This window comes from Saccoglossus kowalevskii, chromosome 3, assembly GCF_978046115.1.
Source record: "Saccoglossus kowalevskii chromosome 3, keSacKowa6.1, whole genome shotgun sequence".
In the NCBI taxonomy this organism is placed as follows: Eukaryota; Metazoa; Hemichordata; class Enteropneusta; family Harrimaniidae; genus Saccoglossus; species Saccoglossus kowalevskii.
This window is the reverse complement of record NC_140643.1, coordinates 1,389,070-1,402,838: the sequence shown is the minus strand read 5'-3', so window position 1 is coordinate 1,402,838 and position 13,769 is coordinate 1,389,070. Positions and strand designations below refer to the sequence as shown.

The 13,769-nt window shown below is 35.8% G+C and overlaps 2 protein-coding genes and 1 long non-coding RNA gene across 3 annotated transcripts; 2 read left to right on the top strand and 1 right to left on the bottom strand.

The window, feature by feature from the left end:
- Nucleotides 1–737: 737 nt before the first annotated feature.
- On the top strand, nucleotides 738–5,101 carry LOC144361589 (uncharacterized). The gene is made up of 5 exons (XM_085496636.1): nucleotides 738–927; nucleotides 1,308–1,448; nucleotides 2,010–2,358; nucleotides 2,651–3,054; nucleotides 5,004–5,101. The coding sequence occupies exons 1-5, from the start codon at nucleotides 762–764 to the stop codon at nucleotides 5,099–5,101; spliced, it is 1,158 nt and encodes a 385-aa protein (XP_085352762.1). The 5' UTR covers nucleotides 738–761.
- A 978-nt stretch (nucleotides 5,102–6,079) lies between these two features.
- On the top strand, nucleotides 6,080–6,986 carry LOC146747433 (uncharacterized). The gene is made up of 2 exons (XR_014929017.1): nucleotides 6,080–6,199; nucleotides 6,612–6,986. It is a non-coding gene; the product is annotated as an uncharacterized LOC146747433 (long non-coding RNA).
- A 384-nt stretch (nucleotides 6,987–7,370) lies between these two features.
- Nucleotides 7,371–9,282, bottom strand: LOC146747432 (THAP domain-containing protein 3-like). The gene is made up of 3 exons (XM_085496635.1): nucleotides 8,953–9,282; nucleotides 7,632–7,868; nucleotides 7,371–7,518 (listed from the first exon to the last, which is right to left on the bottom strand). The coding sequence occupies exons 1-3, from the start codon at nucleotides 9,280–9,282 to the stop codon at nucleotides 7,462–7,464; spliced, it is 624 nt and encodes a 207-aa protein (XP_085352761.1). The 3' UTR covers nucleotides 7,371–7,461.
- Between the last annotated feature and the right edge of the window lie 4,487 nt (nucleotides 9,283–13,769).

The following is a 13,769-nucleotide window of genomic DNA, read 5'->3' as shown; positions in this document are numbered from 1 at the left end:
GTCTATATCCAATGGAGCGTCATCCAAATAGTTTTCCCAGAGATGCTGTTCTTGGTGTCCCTCTGGGGAAAACAAATCATTCTCGAAATTATCGGCATTTGGCTCTCCAATGTCACTGTCAGTAAGGGTGTTTATTTCCGGGCTAGATTGCTCGTCTGCACGTTCGCTATATATGCAAGAAACGTCAGAATTTCCATCATCCACATTAACGACCGGGAATCCTACACGCTCACTACAAACTCCATTCCCGAAATCAGAAGGACCACTAGCCTGAAAAATGGTGCTTTCGACAGAGTCATTCAAACTGGCGCGAGTATTTACAGTCGTATTCGGCGTTAAGCCGCGGCGGGCAGTGCTCGGCCAAACTCTTGCAGTCGAGCGTGGAAGTGCCACCGATGTATCACTGAGATACGACAAATAACGTCCCCGTTTTCTAGTTGATGGCTGATCGATGTGTTCATCCATGACTACGCGTAAAAACGATAACTAAAGTTTGTAAACCAGTAAGTTTACAAGTTCACAGACTAGTTTCTCAAACGCAAGTGACAAAGTACAGATGCCAAATGGCGGCGTGACGTCATAATTCCTCAGGATGAATCTTTTATCTTTTTAAATTTACTACTGAGTTAATTATGTATGTTCCCTTTTTATCTGATTATTATAAAAACAATTTGAAAGTGTGTACAATTTTGTAAACAAAAAAAAACAAAAAAAACTCGCCATTCCGGTTCCGCTCAGCCAATCACAGCGAAGAAAACGAAATGACCCCATGTAATGACCTTACTTTCTTTTCCCGCTCTTACAATACGCGGTATTTTCATTCAGTCTATATTGTTAGTCGCTTGCATTTGAATAACAATTCGCTGCATACTTATGTTATGGCTGTTGCAAGAAAAAGACAACCACCAGCACATCTCAGAGATGAAGGTACGTTGCTATGTAGTTACGTTTATGAGAGATCTGCTCTTTTTAAAAAGAATTATTGAATGCACTCTGAGTCATGATTCGACCAACTATTGACCAACAGAGGGTTCATTATTTTATCAACCCAATTAATATATTTACTCACGAACGTGCCATATACTTTTTAGAATTTGTGATGTTCTGAGAAAATTAATGGCAGCTTTACGTAAATGCTATAAACAGAAGTATGTTTGTTTGGGGGGTGGGGGTGTCGAACTATTATTTTACCATCTAGTATTTCAAAGGAAATTTAGTTTAACTTTTCAATGTATGTTGCCTTATTTTATCTTTCATTCTTATGCATTTTTAAAACTTTAATTGTCATAATTATAAATTCTTTTCAGATTTTGTCTTAGTTCAGTTCACTCAAGACAACAAATATCTTGTTGTGAAAGAGAGTGGTCTGACAGTAAATGGAGGTGTTACCACAGCAGTGTGGCCCAGTGATAAAAAGCATTATAAATGCTTAGTTCTCGGTAAAAGTGGTGAGTATTCGATAGCCTTTCTTTGTCAGTGCATGTTCTCCCCAGGATTTTGGTCACTGGTTGTTGCTAATTTGCATGGTAATTAACACACAAGTTAAATAATTTATTTATAGTGTTTGTATATTTTTTTTCACTTTTCACAAGCTATATATTGGAAAAACACTGAATGGTATCAGTGAAATGGCATTTATCATGTTTTGTCTATTAGAAGCGCATGAACTAAAATATATGTCTGTGTGTCTATAATGCCAAATACAATTCATATTTTAACATTACTAGAATTAAATTACTTGAATTAGAATGAAAATGACATTTTTCCAGAGATTGTCAGCCTTTTCTTCTAAATCTGTCTCAATTTATAGTAGTTTTTTTTCCTAATGCGTTTTCATTTGGACTTTTCTTTTTCGTCTTTGATAATTTTTTTTCACTAACCACAAATGGTCATTGTTAGGCACATCAAAATAGAACTTCATGACTTGGGTTGTGTTGTGAGACTTGTTCTTGTCACATTGATGCCTTTAAATGATTTTCTCTGATTTGACTAATGAATTTATTTTAAAGATGACAAAGATGATTTGCTACATCGCAAGTCAGTAATTGAGAGAGCCTTGAATGGTGGTAAAAGAAAATCACAACTGATTTCAACCAATGAATCTGACAAAAAGAAGAAGTCGGAGAATGTGATCCAAAGTAAAGATTCTGGGGAAAAAAAACAGAAAACTGTTGTGGATGAAGTAAAGAGAAAAGAAAAAGTGGAAGCTCAAGAAAAGAAAAAGGCAGAGCAGGAACTAAAAAGAAAAGAGAAAGAGGAAACCCTGAAGAAAAAACAAGAAAAAGAAGAGAGAAGGACAATTAATTTAAAAAGTTGTGATGATGCTTTGCAGCAGATGAAACAACAAGGCCTCTTCAGGTAAAGAGACTGTCTTCAATTGTTGTAGAAGCTCAAAAAACATATTTTCCAATTAAGTCTGAACTGCCTCTCTAAACATAATTGTAATACAATCACCAGCTTCCAAAGCACACTTCACGTTTTACAAAAATTATTGCACTGAATCATTGTCTGTACTTGTCTGGCAGCTTTGCTATGTGTGTGTACTTTTCTTTCATATGACTTTAATATTATTCACAAGAGCATATTTTTTTCTGCAGAAGGCTTCAACTTTGACACAAAAGTGTAAAGATATTTTGTACATTATTTGCAGTTATGCAGAGTCATCTGTGGATGTTTTTGATGAGAACCCATTAATTACTTCTATGGATGATAATGATACTGATGTTGATGATGATGAACCACCACAGTATGCCACTTTACAAAACTTTTGTAGTGATGACTTGGTGGAAGAATCATTAAGCCTTTTAACTCCACCAAGAGAAAAACCAGCACACAAATCTCAACATCAAGATGATAGACCAACTCAAGGTGGTAAGGTGCCCCGTGCACATTTTTTAAAACAAGGTACTACTGGTAATGAAACTAATTACTCTGAACTGAGCAGGAAGTACTCAACACTTCTTCAGAGATGTGAATCAATGAAATTGGATAATGACATTCTGAAGAAAGAAAATGCAAACCTTAAAGTTCAGCTTGCAGCTGTTCGAAATGAACGTAAGTTACATTGTTATTTTCATTGTTTACTTCCCTTACAGCAAGTCTCAGAAGTATTGGGGCAGCCAATTTGCAAACTCGCTAGCGAATTGGCTAACTGCTTGGGTTTTGACTAAACATGGCTGCGTACACTCTGAGCGAGTCTAAGTTGCATTAGGGGACATAGATGCTTTTACATAGCCTGGTAGGAGCATGTCTAGATTCCCCTGAATGATTTACTTTGTTACGAGGCGTGATAATGTAAAAGTAGTAAGCCTGAAAATGGCCTGGTAAGCCTGAAAATGGCCATAGTCAGCTGGCGTAAAGCGATAATATGATAAATGCGATTAATCCGCCGATATTTACTATATGGGGTAGCCATCTTGAACACTGCTTGAAACTAAATAAAGAGACAAGTTGATAAACAATTTCCTACAAATCAGGAAGAAAATGACAAACTTTCACACCTAAATGACCCCGTCAGGGTAACATTAGCCAACTGCTAAAAAAATCGTCATCCCCTGCTGTTATATAGATTCGCCCAGAGTGGGCGTGACCACAAGACGGCGCCAGTAAGATTCGAAACCCAACTGTTTAGTCAAAACCCAAGCAGTTAGCCAATTCGCTCGCGAGTTTGCAAATTGGCTGCCCCAATACTTCTGAGACTTGCTGTAAGGTTGCTCAATACAGTTTCACAAAAGTATTTGGATTTTTTTTTTATATTTATGAATTATTGCTACATGGTCATATGTGAAAAAAATAGGGTGTACATACCTAATTTTTTAGATAAACATACTATTACTTTAGATGGATTATGGAGTTAATACATGGGGAAATTATAATTACGTGATGAAACGATGCATCTGGAACTACATTTGTAAAGATACGTGGGTTTCAGTGATTTGCCCTATGCCAACACATATGGGTGACCCACCCATGTTCAAGACTGCATTGAACAACCTTAAAGACACTCGTGTTGAGGGCGCATTTGTGCATTTTCATTTTTTAAATTGAATTCCTGTAAACTGCTCAAATTTCAAAACTATGAATTTTCGTTATTTGATAATATTACTGCAGACGCAATTTTTGGAAAGTCACTGACACAAAACTTCATGATTTTCCTATACACTACATGACAGTATAATGATCACAGGGCTTGAACTTCAGAGGCTACAAAGCAATTGGCACAATGCCCAATGAGTTTGCCTTTGCGCCTAGTGAAAAATAAACATTTTCTCAATATTCTTCCTTTATGTATTTATGTATACAATAGTTTTAATTTATAGATTGTGGTTCCTACATGTGATACATAAGCTATTTACTATGCAAGGGTTGTGGGCACCCGTTTTCATGACAAAAATTGTTTTGGACTGAATTGTAGAACTTTACGATATTTCATAGGGCACAATTGACTTTTTATAGCCATAAAAAACAACAACACAGAAGTGAATTGATAAAGTACTGTTAGCGCCCATGCCTGGTCTAGGGCCCACATCCCATTTTTGCATAATTTTTATATTCGGGGTCGCATTCAGCAAAGCACCTATTCTTTCAAAATGCCACTAATTTAATTTAAAACTTGGTCTTTGATAATTAATGATAAAGATTTTGGCTCTAACATTTTTAATCTAGATAATTTGGGTGGTATATAATTAATATTGTTATAAAAATGTGCATATTTTTTGTGACCATTTCTGTTATTTTATTGTAAAAGTCAATGAAGACGCAACTAATTTTGTATTTTTATTTTCTCTGAAAGACGTGATATCCCCCTCAATCTGTCACATGAATTAAAATTTGTTCTCTTTTCCGAGGGGGTGCTCGGGTATGTGCTCATCCTTAAAAAATCATTATTTTCCGACTTGAGTACGGTACCACTGAAGGCAGGTATACGACTCAATTTTATAGAAGTTCCAGTGATTGAAGTTGCTTTTTGCATTTTGTGCTGAAAATATTTTTTATTTATTTAGAACTGGATGAAGAAGTTATTGAAATGGCATCAACCCCAACTGGTGGGAAAATAAGTAAAGAGGTTTGTCGTTTGTTCAAGGTATGTTCCCCTTTTTAGCTCCGCTGTCGAAAAAGTCATTTCATGTCAAAATCTCAAATTTTCTATTTTTGGTGAATATTTTTGTCATTTTTGGTAAAAAGTGATATTTTCGACTTTTTGTTAAAAATCGCAAGTCCAATTGCTTTGATATTACATGTATAGATACTACATGTAGACCTTTTCTCAGATTTGTTCATTTCGTGATGATATCTTTAATTTTGATGAATATTTTTGGTAAAAAGTGATGTTTTTGACTTCTTGTTGAAAACCGCAAGTCCAATTGCTTTTATATTACATATATAGGTACTACATGTAGACCTCTTTCAGATTTGTTAATTTCGTGGTGATATTTTGATGATTATTTTTGTCATTTTTGGTGAAAAGTGATATTTTTGAATTCTTGTTGAAAACAGCAAGTCCCATTGCTTTGATACTATACATATTGTTCATTTTTTAATGATGTCTTCTGTTCTTTAATTGAAATATGCATTGCTAACAGTGGAGCTATCTCAGCCGACAGGCAATTTTGCAATATTCAGTTGTCTAGGAGTGATCAGAGTGACAAGTCAAAAAACGAAAGGATTTCCATGTTAATTAATAAACCCACTTAGCAGCAAAAACTGTGTCGGATTTCTGTTTTGGGCTTATCACAAAGATAGCTGAATTATAAAGTGGAGTGTATATATTACAAACTTGATAACACCCCTAGTTTTATTTTATGTTAAGTGTTAAATAACAGCTACATAATGTGCAATAACAAACAGCAAATTGTGTAGCCATTAAAGATTGAAATGAATATGATACACAGGTCCCCCATCAGTCAACAATTTAGTTGCTGTTTAGTGTAACAACTCTAAAGATTGTTGTGCAGAGGTAATTTTAATGTTTTTGTTATTGTATTATTTGCATAGATGGTAGAATTGACACCTGGTGATGGTGTTTATATAACACAGAAAAACTTGATGAAGGCAAAACACAAGCTTGCTTCATCGCCAACTGCTAGCGCACTGTTCCTAGCACGAACAATGTTCACAGATAAGGAGCTTATGAACATGAATATACGTGGAGTTAATGGGAAAAAACCAATGGATCCAGACATAAGGTCGTCCATTATTGGTAAGTATATTGTAATTATTGATACTAATGCATTGAAAATAAAATTTGTTTTTTTGTGAAAGTGAGTTACAGCTTATTGCACAAGTCAAAATAGCAATAGACATTTCATCCTGTTGATTGAGCTTCCATCTATGAAATATACAAAAAAATGGCTTTCACAATAACCAGTGCAGATTGTATACTTGTGAGGTTGACTGATTTTGTGTCTCAATGAAACTGCACAATGAAGGCATCATACATCAAGGTTTCGCATTAACAAACCTTCGTTCTGAGTCATATACTTAAAACAATGAATTGTTTTTAATGCATCAGTTTAAATAGGGGACACAAGTCACATGTACAAACTACACATTTTATTAAGAACATGCATCTCATTGAACTTTTACTCTATTTACTGTTTATTCCTCAACAGCTTTCTGTATGAGTGGACCAAAATCGACACCAGAAGCATCCATAAACCGTGCATTGGGCACTATGATATCAGGTTTACGGTATCAAGACACCAAAAAATGAATATTTGATATCAGTTTAGTACCAGTAATAAACTTTTTGGTCTGTTTATTCTATATTAAGTAGTAATAATTATGCATGCTTGTTAAATTTTAGAGAGTATATTACTTGCAAATTGTTTATATACATTATTTCTGAGCGTTTATACTTAATTTTGCCATGTACATTACTCCGGATTCCCAATGTGCAAGGTTGTAAAAAAAACATTTTTAATATTTATTTTTGTAAGAATTTTACACATTTACACATGTATCATTTGTAATAAAACGGATTGTTATTGGTATTTTTTTGGTATCAGTTCATTATTTCCCAAGTACATTTACACACATACAATCTGGTGAATGAAGATGAACCAGTTCAAAATGCATTTATACATTATGCATTGTTCCTGAGACATGAATATCAAGTAAAATGCATTTTAATAATTTTATAAATAAATGCGTTTAAAATACATTTTAAACGCATTTATTTATAAATGCGTTTATTTCCATTCTGATATGGCTCGATATAATAAATGCATTTAAAACGCATTTAAAATGCATTTATTTCCAAACGTGTTTAAAACGCATTTTGAATGCATTTAAAATGCATCCACCTCATCATCTCAAGTGTCGAAAACTTGGCAGTTTAAAAGGCGTTTTTTTCTTGTGTAAAAGGCGTTTCTAATACATTTTAAACACATTTATAACATATTTACAGTGCATTGAAAAGAGTGAAAAAAAACACATTTTAAATACATTTCAAATGTATTCTTATTTGGTAAGGGTTGTTATATTAGTTTGACAGCCTACTGTCCTGGTCTGTATGCACTGAAAAATAAATAAATAAACAATGACTGTTGATAAAGGTACGTTATGAATAAAACACAACTGTGTATACCAGAATATTTCCATCATAATAGCTACTGATTACGACGACTTACATTTTGACGGGATATAATTCCTGTTTGTACATGGACATCATTGGTGGCAATCAAAGTCTGTGTTCCTGTTGTAACACGGTCTCCATTTTCAGGTTGATTATAAGCCGGTTCTGTTGACATCTCAACAACATCGGAATCACAGCCCAGCACCGTGTCAATGTTTCCATCGATGCCTCCCAACAAATTTGGCGGTATATCCACAGATTGACTCGGATTATCTAACATAGCATTGATCACCTGAGAAAACCAGGAAAAAATGTTGAATGCGGGATTTTTACCAAAATAAAAAAACTAGGTCATTCGACGCGGACCCCATTCGACGCGATACACAAGCCTCGCGTTTTCTCAGTGAATACATTTGTTGTCGGAAAAATCGGACGAATAAAATTCAGTACAGACATATTCAAAATTATTTGTTTACAACCAGTTCGAAAAAATAGCACCGATAACTCGCTACGACACCACGCGGACAAGCATGGTTATATCGTATTGGGTCAGTATAGTTCTCAACACAGTGACTAAAAACACCTCTTTCAAAAAATGTTGTACGGTTTTTTGGCATATTCTGTTTCAATAAAATTATTATAAAAATTACAGATTTTTGGTGGGTTATTTTCACTTTCAGTTTATTTCGGTGATCTCATCATAGAGAATTATCGGCTGACGCTGGGACGGCCACAGACCCGGTCGTGTATTTCCCTGGTTTTCAGACAAAAACTATAGCCACTTCACACAATTACAATTACCCAAAAAACACATACTCACGACCGGATGTGATCAGAACTGTTGATTCCGATAGTCATTCAACCATAGCTCAGATGAACGACATCCGCTGTTCACAGCTAAAGCCGGTCAATTTACACGTACCCCACTACGTTACTTTACACATAGTACACCATGGCGCAGAGAAAACGAACCAGAAAAGTTGCACTGATTTTACTTTTGACGATTACAGCATTCAAAAAAGGGAACCGGGACCAAAATTACGTACTCATAAACTTACGTCCCCCGGTATTATTGACGCAGAGCCAGTCCCGAATCAAAAAACGATTTTTTTATACTGTCCTCAATTGACAGACATCAAATTAGTTGACCAATAAAACACTTTGATTCACGCAACCGCTTGTTTTTGTTTTGCATTTTTGGACTAGCAGTTGCAAAACAAGTCGCGTGTTTCAGTTCCCGACCGGAACTCCCGACTCCACTAATAAGAAACTCAACAAAAATAAAATAACTATGCATATACATCTACTATCGCCGAAACGTATATTTTCACCCATAGAAAAAACAGAAGAAACGACAAATCGACAAGAAAACTTACCCGGCATCTCTCTCTTTTTGCATATGAAGACCGTGGTTTTGCGGAACATTCTTGCTGCTTATAAATGGTCGGAACAGCGTCTGGCTTCAACTTTTTTTTGTTACCAAAACCCATCTGTTCTCTAATGTAGTCGGACAGTGGGTTCACGAAGCTATCTTTCGAAAAATGATCGCTACAGACAACATTATAAGGTTTTGGTTCGTCCCAATTTTTCCGCGTTGATCGTACGGCACGCGTCCATTGACGTCTCATCGGCTCATTTGGAAATGAAAACAAGGTTGCATCTTTGGTCGTGTTGTTACAGCCTCCGAAAGCGCACCGTCTTACCATAGTGATTATCGGCTTACTGACACCCAACTGCGTAATACTGTTTACAATCTCAGAAGTCAGTACACATCCTGTGTAAACAATTTCTCGGCAATGTTCGTACAGCCGAAAAAAGTCGACCAAAACGAAAAAGGGGCGTGTCATAATTACTGAATGCGGGGCCGTGTTTTCCCGATAGGCGCGCGAGTTATAAAAGTGAAAGTGGCATAAATCATCAATATGGGCAAGTCAGGGCTTAAAAACAAAAGTTGATAGTAGGCATTTCTCAGGCACTTTAAGTACAAGCGCCCATAACGGGAACGTAACTGAAACCAGAACCATGTCAATCCGTCTCATTGGGCAACAATAACTACCTAATAACATTTGTTATGTCATTTCTCATCCGGAATCTGAATTAGTAGTTAGTTCACAGACATTTGACAGAGCTCTCGCTATTTCCATCCACTCTGCTGAGGTCCCAGGCCTGTTTGCCGAATCCTCTTTCAGCAGATCAATATCATGCGTTTTTAGTGGGTATAAATGTCAGCTAAAATGCATCCAATATTTCTTATTTCATCATAAATATTCAAAAACACTCTAATATAAAACGTTTTATCAATGTCAATGAAAATTATTCAAAATTGACAGCGAGAAAAGCTCTCGGAAATCAACTACGAGTCAGTCACCTTGATCACGTTCAAAACGACTGCCGAACGACCAGGCAACCGATGACGTCATTGGTTCGCGCGGAGGTCATGCACAAAGCAGTGACGTATCCGTTCTCGTTCCGTTCTCGTATGCGCATCTAGTTTTATGTGGAGTGAAAATTAACACGGGACAGTCCGCTTATGGACATTCACAGGGAGGAGTCCGGTGCGTTGAAATCGGTCGTTATATTGCAGGACCGAATCACACTCTCAATTTTATAGTTGGTCTGAATGCCTCTATGTTTGCATCAGTAATTCCAGGTCCATCAAATGCAAACCAATTTGTTATTTTTTTCACTGAAGCAACGGAAGCGTTCACTGTTGACGGCGAACCAGTGTTAACACCAGGTGATACAGTTGTTGTGGACAATGCCCCGATTCATCACCACGAAGCAGAAAGGTTGCTTTTTAATTTACTGGATGATTTTGGCATTGAATTAGTTTATCTCCCAACTTATTCTCCAGATTTCAATCCTGCTGAAAACTGCTTTAACAAATTGAAAATCACACTTAAACGTGACTACTACAGGGAATTATTGCACGATAACTTACCTATTGCTGTATATGACGCACTTTCCGAAATAACACCACATGATACTTGGGAATTCTTTAATGCAACTGGCTACTTAAATATGAATCCAATCTATAGATTTCCAAATAAATGCACCTTGGCAACTCAAACTAAACAACCTGTTTCAGGTTTATTTAATCTCTTTTTTTATTAGAAGTATGATAATTAGTATGTGTGTATGTGCGAGTTGATAAAAAAGTCTATATGTAAAATGTTTGAAATAATATTACCTTGCATTCGATACAAATTAAAACACGGGAGTGTAATACTTCTATGATTTAATATAAGCTATACATTTTTATGACCAACGAGGCTGTGGACAGCGTGTTCTCTATACATTATTTGTATCGACTTCGATGGCCACTAAGCTTCAATGTAACTAAATTAAGGTTGTTACAATTTAATAACGTAACGTCAAAACTACGTGGGTGAGGCAGCTTGATCGAATTCTGTTGTAGCATTACACGTAGGGCTACTTATATTTCAGTTAAACGCAAGAAAAAATTTTTTTAGCCAACACAAATTGAAATAGATAACTGGCTTGAAGGAGCTTGAATGACAAACGAGCAGGCAAACATATCATTGCAGGAAGCATTAATTAAATAAGGTAAAAACCCACAGTCAGTAGAAAAAAAACAAATTACTCCACTGTACTTACCAAATAATTTAGTGATCTTCAGACTATTCAGTCTTAATTATCGCGAAGTGACAACAGGCATCCATAAACATTGAGCCGAACATGAGGTGTGTTACCATTTACCTCGCTCAAGCGAATCTTCTCCCAAGATGCAACAGATGTGTTCCAGACACATTGCCTGAACGACGTTGTGTCGTCACCGGAAGCGCTGTCCCAGCACAAACCTGTGTCATATGACGCCTTACTAGCCGATTTTGGCAAAAATTTCGCTCCGTCGCCTCTTTACAACAGTGTTTATACGCGGAACTTGATATTGCTTTTTGGCTCCCATGTGCGAAGCACAAAATGGGAGTCTTTGCAGTTAGTGTGTCTATATGTGTGTGTGTGTGTATGTGTGTATGTATGTGTGTGTGTGTATGTGTGTATGTGTGTCCGACTGTTCTACTGCTATCTCAAGAACCATACATCGGTTTTTGATGAAACTTGGTGCATAGATGCTCTGGGCCAATGCGCAGATTTGATTAGGTTTTGGTAAAAATCCATGCTAGTTAATTACCTAATTTGCATGATAATTAGCTAATTTTTAGCTGTTCTATGACTGTTCCACTGATATCTAAAGAACCACTCATTGGATTTTGATGAAACTTGGTACATAGATGCTCTGAACATATGCGCAGATTTGATTAATTTTTGGTAAAAATCCGTGCATATTAATTACCTAATTTGCATGATAATTAGCTATTTTTTAGTGGTTCCATGACTGTTCCACTGATATCTAAACAACCACTCATTGGATTTTGATGAAACTTGGTACATAGATGCTCTGAACTAATGCTAGGTTTTGATTAGTTTTTGGTAATAATCCGTGGATACTAATTACCTAATTTGCATAATGATTAGTCAATTTTCGGTTTTTCCACTGATATCTCAAGTACTAATCATCACATTTCAATGAAACTTGGTACATAGATGTCATACGACACTGCACAGACCTGATAGTTTTTATGGTAATATCAGTACATATTAATTACCTAATTTGCATAATTAATTAATTTTCAGCATTTGATATAAGTAGTTAGCATTACATTTCAATGAAACTTGGTACTTACATACTCAAGGACTATGCAGAGATTGATTGTTTTCGATAAATATTTGTGCATATTAATCACCTAATTTGCATAATTAGTTAATTTTCAGCTTTTCCACGGGTATCTCAAGTACTAATCATCGCATTTCAATGAAACTTGGTACATAGATCCTTTAGGACTATGCAGAGACCTGATTAGTTTTAGGGTAAATAATTGTGCATATTAATTACCTAATTTGCATAATTAATTTTCAGCTTTTCTACTGATATCTAAAGTACTAATCATCACATTTCAATGAATCTAGAATTATGCAGACCCAATTAGTTTCCGGTAAGTATTTGTGCATATTAATCACCTAATTTGCATAATTAACCAACTTTCACACTGATATCTCAGGTACTATACATCACATATCAATGAATGTACATGGATGCTGTAGGACAATAGACAGACCTGAATAATTGTGGGTTAAAATCTGTACATATTAATTACCTAATTTGCATAATTAACCAATTTTAAGCTTTCACACTGATATCTAAAGTACCGTAAAAACTCCAAAATTTCGACCGGTTTTAAATAATTGGTGTTAGAAATGTGACGTGTTTTTAGAGTCAAAATTAAGGTGCATTTTCGGACGGTCGAATTTTTCAGAATAGAAATCAGCAAATGAAAAAATGGGGATGATAGACAGTGTGCTTCATTAGTTTTAAAAAAATGCAATGTCCGTCAATTGACGTAAACTTCCTCATGTTTCACGGTAAAAGCAAAGGTCGTGGCCGAGTTGTAACTCAAAATCTAAACAAAGTCATCAATCAGTGAGTATTATGACAAGCAAAACAAAACATCAAGACGCGGAGAAGAGGTCAGCACAAAACTAATAGGTCAAAAGACAAAGCTGTCTCGCACTACCTAGGAAAACTTGCGAATGTTCGAAGTACAGGTACCCATTGGACAAAAGATACATGGAAGTTTAGCAAACTATCTCCCCGACCCAGTGCAATGTATCCGGTTAGAATCAAAGCTCACGTGTCCCTTATTTGAGGGACCAAATTCTGCCGTAAATTCGCCCTTGGATTAAAAAATAAAATGGGATTTAAGAAAATAAAATGGGACTTTTAAGGTGTATTTTGGCGTCATTTTTCGGACATTTCAATCAATCCTGCCGGCTAAAATAGAGTCTAAGTTTTACCGTAGTCATTGACGTCTGTCTATTCAAGAGTACACGTGTATGATTTTTATCGTGACTAGCGTGAGCGGGTAAAATTCCTTCCGAGAATGAGCTGTTATCACTGTGAACAATGTTAAATTATTCTTCAGATGACCAGTTTATTTTTTAAAAACAACTGATTTTTTTATTTAAAAAAAATCATGCCGTTTTCGCATCAAAATCCAAGCCAAAATATCGTACTACAACATCAATCTCTTCCGCATTGCGTTCAATAAGATTAACATATTTAAATAAGCTATGGTAATTTGAACACGTTGGCATCATCCAGCTTTTTGATTGG